Below are 9,327 nucleotides of genomic sequence, written 5' to 3' on the forward strand. Positions count from 1 at the left end.
GTAGGGTTTCCAAGGACAGTCAGGCTTTCCAGGACAACCAGTAAGTAACCGGACTGGAACAAGCCTTTACAGTAATGTCTCATAAACAGCAAGCCAGCAAGCCATACACTTTACTCCAAGGGCATGCATGTTAGTTACTTCTCATACGTGGTTCTGTTGATTTGTAAAATTGTAAAATACATTCGGGTGACAATTTAAAAAGTGAATCTACAGAGCCTTGCCCTTCAGTTCCATTTAATGAAATGCTGAATCATAATTTTGAGGTGTGCCAAAAGCATACACTGTACCTTGACTAAACGGCTACAGCAGTGATTGAAATGATAAAAAACAAGCGAATAGGCAAGAGATACAGCGGTCGCTGTTTCTGGAGAGCGCCGAGAATGAAGAGCTCTTTTTAATGTGAATGTTTGTCAACCTAGGGCCCCCCCGGCTTCCCTGGGAAGGCTGGATCTTCGGGACCCCCAGGACCTTCTGGAGAGAAGGTACGTTCATCTCCACATTTCTGCCTGCCTTTGTTTCCTCGCACTTGTAACAATTTCAATTCTCTTAAGTAGCGTCATGACAACAGCACACCTCCCTCAACATTCTCCTGCAGGTAAAATTGTGACTGGACCCCTTATCCAGACCCTGAATCTGAGTTCACAATGTACTGTAGAACTTTACTTGAGCAGCTAGTCCTTGACCCTTGCTCTGCTAACTTTACTGAAAAGAATAATGCTTGTAAAAGGGTGTTTAGATTACGGGGAATGCACCACTGTGTTATAACATGGGAAGAACTGGATCTGCTTTTACATGGTAACTATGGGTGGAATAAGGGTGGAATTACATGGAATTGACCTGTACAAGTTAACTGAATTTCTGAATTGGAATATTGAATTGGTTAGCCTATGATTATTGATTTGAGACATGTACCCACAGGGTAGTGAAGGACCACAAGGCCCCCAGGGACCCAGCGGACCCCCAGGGTCACCTGGACCCTCTGGCAGACAGGTAAGAGTTGATAACCGTTAACACACTTTCCAGTGACCCTCCAAAGTGTCCTAACCAGACCTCACTGTGATATAAGCAATTGGATGCAGTGTGACACAGCTGCATGATGGAGGACCAGGTCTGTGTTTATATCCCCAAAGAGAACCGAAGATCTGAGCAACAATACATGTGCCTGTGTGTGTGTGTGTGTGTGTGTGTGTGTGTGTGTGTGTGTGTGACGTCCTGCCCGTCAGTGCATGAGAACATGTTCCTGGTGTCGCAGTGTCGCCACCTTATACCAAGTTTCCACTCTCCCAGAGTCAGGTTCTGGTCAGCATTCTCAGTGCTCCTCTGAGGTTGGCGTGAGAATGTTCTTTGAGGGTTGACCAGGTCCTGCTTGGTTTGGATGTTGTGCATGTCACGGAGGGGTACTTGCTGGAGCTACACTGCCTAGATGATGCTAATGCCTCCCATTCTCCTCTAGGGTGTCCCTGGCATGGAGGGTTTGGACGGCAAGGATGGGAAGCCCGGTCTAAGGGTAAGAGGACACGCATTACTTCAGCACTGAATGCCACGTGACTTGACCTAGCATTTCCAGGTTCCCGCGAGCAGTCTTTCTTTATTTGTGTTACCATGTTTTACCCAGATGAGATTGAAGTTCTGCATTCAAAAACGTGTTGTCTCTTTGATCTCCTGGTCTGTGTTGTTGCCCTGTGTGCCCTGATCTCATGGCGTTGCACAGCAGCTTTGTCTTTGTAAAATAATGCAGCGCTATACGGATAACTGTGAACTTGGTTTGATTCTCTTTCAGGGTGAGCCAGGTCCTATTGGCCCACCAGGACACAAGGGGATTCCAGTAAGTTGCTGCATTCATTCTCATGTTTTACTAGAGATGATCAAATGCAATAGAGGCATGTGTGTTGTCTATTAAAACCACTCTGGTTAATCTCGAGTCGTGCTGAAAAACCAAACTAGGATGTGTGTATACTGCCACTCCATCTTCATTGCATTATAACTACACGTGGCTGGATACAGTTAAGGAGATGTACAATTTACATTAGAGGCTGTAACAACCTCCGTTCTGAATATTTTTTAAACAGAACCAAGATGGGGATACAAGATGCAGAACTTTTGATATTTTCCAGTATTTATTATTATTATATATATATATATATATATATATATATATATATATATATATATATATATATATATATATATATATATATATATATATATATATATATTTAAAGGCATAGCATTGGTTTCGGTAAGCTTTAGACTAAAAATGTTTTTATTTTTGTCTTTCAGGGTTTGAAAGGGAAAACTGGACATACAGGTTTTCCAGGACAGAAAGTAATTTTATTTATTATTATTATTATTATTATTATTATTATTATTATTATTATTATTATTATTATTTCCTCTGCTTGCTTTCATTATATCTAATGTATGTATCTAAAGTAAAGATCTCTGTAATTTAAAGACTACCACAATTCTTGTGTAACAATATATCTTTGCATACCTGTAATAATGTATACAGTCCACTCTGTGTGTGATTAGCATTTTGTCTCTATATGGTAACTGGTTTGTACTGTATAGCACACACTGTTGTGTTCTGTGCACCGGAAGTTTCTGCAAGGTAATCCTTTTAGACATGCTACTCTATAAGCTGCAGGCTCTTCCTATCAGTTTCTGTATGAAGGTCAGGACTGCAGCCGCTGTGTCTCCTTCGGGCTGACTGCCTGTCTCTGTTTCAGGGAGACATTGGACCTCCTGGTCAGCATGGGAGTGCAGGAAGACCCGGAGTCGAGGTAATCCTGACAATCAATCAATCAATCAATACTTTATTTATATAGCGCCTTTCATGCACAGGACAAAATGGAAGAAAATCTAAATACACTACATGTGTCTGGAAAGGAAAGAAGTCCACTTTCATGCATGTTTCTAACTGGTTGGTGGCTGCCCCTAATCAATTAAGAGTGCATTTCATTCTCACACCACCTTTGCTGGGTCTGGCCCGCGAGCGAAGCGAAAGCGCAAGAGAAACTGCGCTCTCAGCTTGATTAGAGGAGCCACCGGACACTTGGAAACATTCTCAGCGGGATTGTAAGCGCACCTGCTGCTGTAGATTCCAATGGGGACGAGAGTTATAATCGAAAATGAAAAGCGATGGCAATGCGTCCGTGGCAGTAACTGTATCCCAGGGGTCTCCACTGCGGCTCCGCCTGCTTTGTGGTTTAAGAGGCAGACTGCATGCTGGATCACAGTGGGGTCAGTTTCCTCTTCTCCGGTTCCTGCTGACTCTGCTCTTGTATTCCCAGGGTGATCAGGGGCAGCCTGGACACCCAGGACCTCCTGGACCTCCCGGACACATAGTGAGTTGTTGTTGTTTTTGTTGTTGTTCCTACAGTCAAACCCGCGGCATATCTCTCGTGTTAAAGTCACCCTCTGCTTATTATCACGTTGTCAAGGGGGACAGCCTCCTGTTCTGTGGTTGTGTTATCGCACTCCAGTTAATATATGTTTTTTAACTTTTGTGTTTATTTGTTTCACGCAATTAGGGGTCGCCAGGAATGGTGGGGCCTCCGGGGCCAGCCGGACCCTCTGGAATTGTAAGTTTAATTGAATACCACGTCTCTCTCTCCCTCTCCCTCTCCCTCTCTCTCTCTCTCTCTCTCTCTGCAATTAATTATTCTTTTCATGTTATGAAGCCTGAAGGTCGTGCTCATTTTAATGATTGATTTTCATCCCCTGCCCTGTTCTTGTGCTGTCTCCATCGACAGGGAGTGAAAGGGGAGCGCGGGCAGGTGGGAGAGAGGGGGCCCCCAGGCATGGGGGCACCTCCAGGGCCTTCTGGCCACCCTGGGCCGCCTGTAAGTATGGCTTGTTTATTACTGTTCATCCAGAGCTTCAAACACTATAAGGGGAAACTAAGAACTTCAGTGAAAGGGTAGGCAATGGCTTGCCTATTAAAAGTACTTGTGTGTGGAAGGCAGGGTGAGTCATGCAAGCGTGGTTCAAATCCTGTTTGTGCCGAGTTGAATATCTCGGTGTTTGCACGCCATGGGGTAAGATCAAAGATATATATATATATATATATATATATATATTTTGTTTCTGTTTTCAATTTTCAAAATATATCTAATTTTTAAAACAATACCAGTATCATCGATCATGCATCATCGGAATGTTGAAACATCAAAGACAAAATGTTAAACTTTTTTTCCCTAATTATTTTTTTTCCAGGGGGAACCAGGCAGTGACGGAAAAGACGGAAAAGATGTACGTATATAACACTGGGAATGTACTGGGAATAATAGGACTGGTTTTGTATTATAACACTGCAAACTCATCGAGGGTACCTGATTGGAGAAGTTAAAAAAAAAAACACAAGAGTAAAGCTCACATTTCTGTAATCCCAAGATTTTATAGCACTGGATTCATTGGGAGTTTGTCCGAAGCTCTGCTTTTTTCTCCACTGTAGGGATCACCTGGGGTACCTGGAGAACCGGGACAGCCAGGTCAGAAGGTAAGAGAAGCCTGACATTTCTCTTGTATATTGTATACATACATATTGTGTGGTTTTTCCAAAGCAAAACTATTTACTGTCAGTCACTGTCCTGCAAAGAGAAACAAACACGAGCCAGAGGAGCAAAGTTTCAGCAGGCGAATCAAATCAAAGCACCACAGAGCATCACCAGCCAGTACCTTCCACATAAAGGTTAAGCTATTTAAAAAAAAAAAAAAAAAATGGTATTTATTTTTGGATGTAAAGACACCACTTTGGATAGCCAGCAATGTGGCTCTTGACAATCAAGACACCTTCTGGAAGCCGTTACTATGTCTGCTAGCCAAGTACCCATGAGTGAGGCTATGGGCCTTATTCTGACGTGAATGCAATAAAATGCAACAACGTGACAACAACCCTCAGAACTATCAACATGCTCCTATTTGCGGCGTTTCTAACTAGTTTGGATTATATCGCTGTGTTTGCTTTCTGAACACAAGGATGGCAAATTTCAACTGCGTTCGGCACGTATTCGGGATTCACGCTGCAGCGTTTTTAATGGGGTGAAGTCTGAAAGCCGAACAGCAGAGAGCACACACCGGGCAGGCGGGTTGTTGTGAGCGTCTCTCTTTGTTTCCTCAGGGAGACTCCGGCTCTCCGGGTGAGAAGGGGTCCGCAGGGGAGAGGGGGCGGCCCGGGCCCCCTGGAGGATTACCGAAGAGCAGCAGTATGATGAGCCCCATCGGGCCCATGGGTCCCCCAGGAGAGAGAGGCTCCCCAGGAACTCCAGGGCCTGCCGGAGCACCTGGAGAGCCTGGAATACCGGGAACAGGGGTAAGGAAATGAATAGGAATTCCTGGAAAGGCCAGTCAGGCTACTGCAATACAAGTGTGAATTAATGAACTGCAGGAAACTAAACAAAAAAAGTGAAACGCTAAATGTGAGGCTAAAATAATGATGTAAAGCATTGCCTTTTGTTTATTAAATTCTGTATATTTTTCTTTTTATGGTTTGTCTTTTTTTTTTAAATATAGTAATTTCGTTTTTGCGTTTCTGAAGCTTTCGGTATCCCGTATATATTTTTTTATGCTGTTCAAATCCCCATAGAGGATTTATCATTTTTAGAAGCTCTGCAATATCCTCACTCTCTAATGCTCATTTCCACAGGGCGAGTCCATTAACTTTGATGAAATCAAGAGGTTCGTCCGACAGGAGGTCTTAAGAATCTTTGATGGTAACTGCAACTTGTCTCTCTTCTGTTTTCTGAACCGAGTGATGAGCAGAACATGAAGTCACTTCCTGTTATTTCAGCCGTTCTTTAACATAACGTTTACGTTTTATAGAATCATAAGGAATCTCCATCGAACTGTCTTTTAAATACATGGTTACTTCTCGTTCTTATATAATATATAGTATTTAAAATTTGGGAAAGGAAAACTGCTGTGTACCAAAAGAAAAAAGTAATGTAGGTACACAAAAATGTGAATAATTGATAAAATAAATAAATAAAAGAAAATTATATCAGGATGCTTCGGGCTATGATGAAATACGTGTAAGCAGATGATGGTGATGATGATGATGATGATGATGATGATGATGATGAAAAGGAGGAGGATGATGATGAGGGGGATGATGCTATGTTACAGAGCGGATTGCATACTACATGTCCAGGGTCCAATTCCCCATGGAGCAGGTGTCCTCCCCTGGCCGGCCAGGACCTCCAGGAAAGGATGGTACACCTGGAAGATTAGGACCACCCGGAATGCCAGGAATCCCGGGACAGATTGGGAGAGAGGGGCGTCAGGGTCTCCCCGGGCCCCAGGGTGAGCCCCAAACAAAGAGCCTTTTGATTTGAACAGCCCTGCTCTTAGGGCAGTGGGAGATGGCTGAACAACTGCATTGCTTTCCCTACAGGTGAATTGGGCAAAAAGGGAGAGAAGGGCGACAAAGGAATTGGATTGACGGGAGAGTGTGGGCCGCCCGGCATTCAAGGCAAGTCTTTTCATTTTATTTCTAATGAAGAGTTTGCAGTCAGTCTGTTATGGAGTCTAGTCTTGAAATATCTCTGAAGCTGGTCACCTTTGTCCCTCTCCATCGGTAAAAATTGAATAACAGGGATGGAACTAAGACTCCCATTACATAGCAGTGTGATCCATTCCTTGTTTTACTGCAAGTTTTAATAAGGCACACTTGAGCTTGTTACCTATACACTGTTCAAGCTAATCAAGCCTGTAATAAAACCTATGCAAGAGGAGTCTTATTTCCATCTCTCATTCAATCATTCACTCGATCTCAGCTCTTTGTTCTGCTCCCCAGGTCCCCATGGGCCCCCAGGCTATGGCAAGACGGGTCCGCCAGGTCCAGTGGGTCAACAGGGTAACCCTGGAGTACCGGGTCCAGCGGGTCAGCCAGGATCGGCAGGGAAAGAGGGTCGCTGCAACCCTTCAGACTGCTTCAGTATGATGGGTGTGGATCAATACGATTCCAAGAGCATGAAGGGACCAATGTACTAGAGAGAGAGAGAGAGAGAGAGACAGAGAGAGACCAAGAGAGAGACGTGGAACAGGAACGCAAAACAATGGACCTGTTTTTTATTTTTGTTTTTTTTTTGGAAATATTCCTAAGATCCTTTTAAAGCCATCATTCACTCTTCATTCACTTTTTGTACAGCGATCTTGTGTACGGGGTTTGGACAACAAATTGGAAACGCCTGCAATGCTCAGCGCATGCTTTGATGTAAAATGGTCTGTGTAATGCATAATAAATCCCGGGCGTTATGTAGTTTAATTTCTCTGTTTGATTTGCATTTGAAAATGGTCACGTCTGTCTCCCTTCAAATCAGTGCTGTCCTTTGTGATCCTACACCCTATTGACAGGACTGTGTCTGCTGTTTCTACTATTCTGTCTAACCCCGCACATGCACCTCTGTTAACAAGCTGAAATGAACCTCATCTGAAGCCTGGTGCATTTTTTTTGGTTATATGCAATTGGTATTTCACATCATTTCCAATGGGCTCAGGTGTGTGGTGGTGGTGGTTTGCATTGAGGGAGGAGGGGGTCAGCCTGTACCTGAATGTTATTGCATCATCATAATCCCCATTCATTCATTCATTCATTCATTCATTCATTCATTCATTCGAGTTGGAGAAGGAAATAGCTTTCAGAATGATCAAAACTGAAATACTAATAATGCAACCGCATGATCAAAAATGTGTACTAACATGCAGTACATATACCATTTGAAAATGACATTGAATGATGTCATTTAACAGGGAAATGAATGCGCTTTATTTTTTTATTTGAAGCCCCCGACCTTTTAAATGAGTGCCTCAGTCAAGCAGTGTTTTATGTGAGAGTATCCGCTGTACATATTTTTATATCGTGACCCATTTACAAACGTTTTTAAGGAGTGTAGCCGGTATTCCTTGAGCATGTCCTGCTGCAGTGTTATTTCTTGAATGCTTCAGCCTGAACGTATTTTTTAATGTCAACTAAAATGTAAAACGAAGATAGCCGTTATATATCTGTTTATAATTCTGGAACAGTAGGTCTGGACTCTGCTAGAATATAAATGTATCATTTTAGAATATTTTACATTTCGTTTTCTAATAAACCACTCTTCAAAAATGCTTGCGTTGTACTTGAAAATTGTTGCTGTTTCATTCGTTTTAACTCCCTGGCTCCAAATCTACCCACCGCCACTACCAGTACCTTGGATCTCTTCAGTCCTGTTTCACAGTAAAATAATGGAGACGACTATAAACTCTACCCAATGCCGATCGCATATCTGATTCTGTCCTGTCATGTGCCCTGTCTTTAAAGCCCAGTTTGAGACCCATTTGAAATCCGCCCTTGCCCCCCAAGTCGTTGTGCAGATAGCAGAGATGGATAAGACTGCTGGGTGTTGGTAAGTTGTTTTCGTTGTCCTGGCACACTTTGGGTGATGGGCATTGGGAAGGTCACTGGCACAAATGTGTAACTTTACAGAAACGTGTTATCTTCTAATTTACAACGAACCTTGCTCACCCAGCTGGAGATAAGCCATTCTGTTATTCAATAATGGAACTGCACAGCTGAGAGATGACACTAAGTGATGACGCCTGTTTTTAAAACCATTGCTTACTACGCTGTGCACCTGCTCTGTGTATAGGCGTTAGGCTGTCTCTTTACGTAAGCTTTGTTACCTTTTTTTATCATTGTTTTCTTTTTTGTTTTGTTGTTTTAATGCACCCACCTGTTCGGGTAGTCAGTGTTGTTCTTGCATCTCTGTATATATTAATCTGGGATCCAGTGTCCTCTTTTTATAAAATGCACCGAGGTTTATTTAAATAAATCCTTCATTCCTATTTGTCAAGTTTTTTTTTTTTTTTCACTGATGATGGCACGAGTCGAAACTTTTGTTTAGATGAGTTCCTTGAAGGCTGGTTTCACAAACTACGATTAGCGACGAATTACATTAGGTAAAGAAGTTCAAGATTCGTGCTACTCTGGGTCTGTGAAACCAGCCATATAAGTTTTAGATTCAAATGTATTGATGAAGCTGCTTTTTATTCACTTAAAACATATATATAAAGCCCAACACCATAAATATATAGACATCATTGGTTAAGTGGCACTGTGTGGAAATACTGGAACCGGGATCTGTGTTTTTGTCTATATAATTTACTGCCCAATAATTTTACCCTCAATGCAGCAATTCCCCACACAGCTCAGGACTGCCGGAGGTTCAGCAGGCGTCCTCCGATCATACAAGCGAGCCAGCTTCTTCTACACCCAGGAACTCGAGAGCGGAAATCAGTGAGCTACCGGCCTCTGGAGGTCAAAGGCCAGCCCAGCAGTTGTCTACC

At 42.9% G+C, this 9,327-nt stretch overlaps 1 protein-coding gene across 4 annotated transcripts in view; it reads left to right on the forward strand.

Annotated features, from left to right (window-relative positions):
* Positions 1-8,826, forward strand: part of LOC117413052 (collagen alpha-1(XVI) chain-like) — a 48,997-nt gene extending 40,171 nt beyond the window's left edge. For all 4 annotated transcript variants that reach the window (XM_058997325.1, XM_058997328.1, XM_058997327.1 and 1 more), the window contains 17 exons: positions 5-40; positions 420-482; positions 919-990; positions 1,454-1,507; positions 1,781-1,825; positions 2,281-2,325; positions 2,730-2,783; positions 3,294-3,347; positions 3,534-3,584; positions 3,756-3,845; positions 4,219-4,254; positions 4,457-4,501; positions 5,123-5,314; positions 5,648-5,714; positions 6,127-6,303; positions 6,395-6,472; positions 6,797-8,826. In XM_058997325.1, coding sequence (XP_058853308.1) covers positions 5-40; positions 420-482; positions 919-990; positions 1,454-1,507; positions 1,781-1,825; positions 2,281-2,325; positions 2,730-2,783; positions 3,294-3,347; positions 3,534-3,584; positions 3,756-3,845; positions 4,219-4,254; positions 4,457-4,501; positions 5,123-5,314; positions 5,648-5,714; positions 6,127-6,303; positions 6,395-6,472; positions 6,797-6,993 — 1,356 coding nt within the window. In that variant the 3' untranslated portion in view covers positions 6,994-8,826. The remainder of the gene's footprint in view (positions 1-4; positions 41-419; positions 483-918; positions 991-1,453; positions 1,508-1,780; positions 1,826-2,280; positions 2,326-2,729; positions 2,784-3,293; positions 3,348-3,533; positions 3,585-3,755; positions 3,846-4,218; positions 4,255-4,456; positions 4,502-5,122; positions 5,315-5,647; positions 5,715-6,126; positions 6,304-6,394; positions 6,473-6,796) is intronic.
* Positions 8,827-9,327: the final 501 nt, after the last annotated feature.

Source organism: Acipenser ruthenus, chromosome 23, assembly GCF_902713425.1.
Source record: "Acipenser ruthenus chromosome 23, fAciRut3.2 maternal haplotype, whole genome shotgun sequence".
Taxonomy (NCBI): Eukaryota; Metazoa; Chordata; class Actinopteri; order Acipenseriformes; family Acipenseridae; genus Acipenser; species Acipenser ruthenus.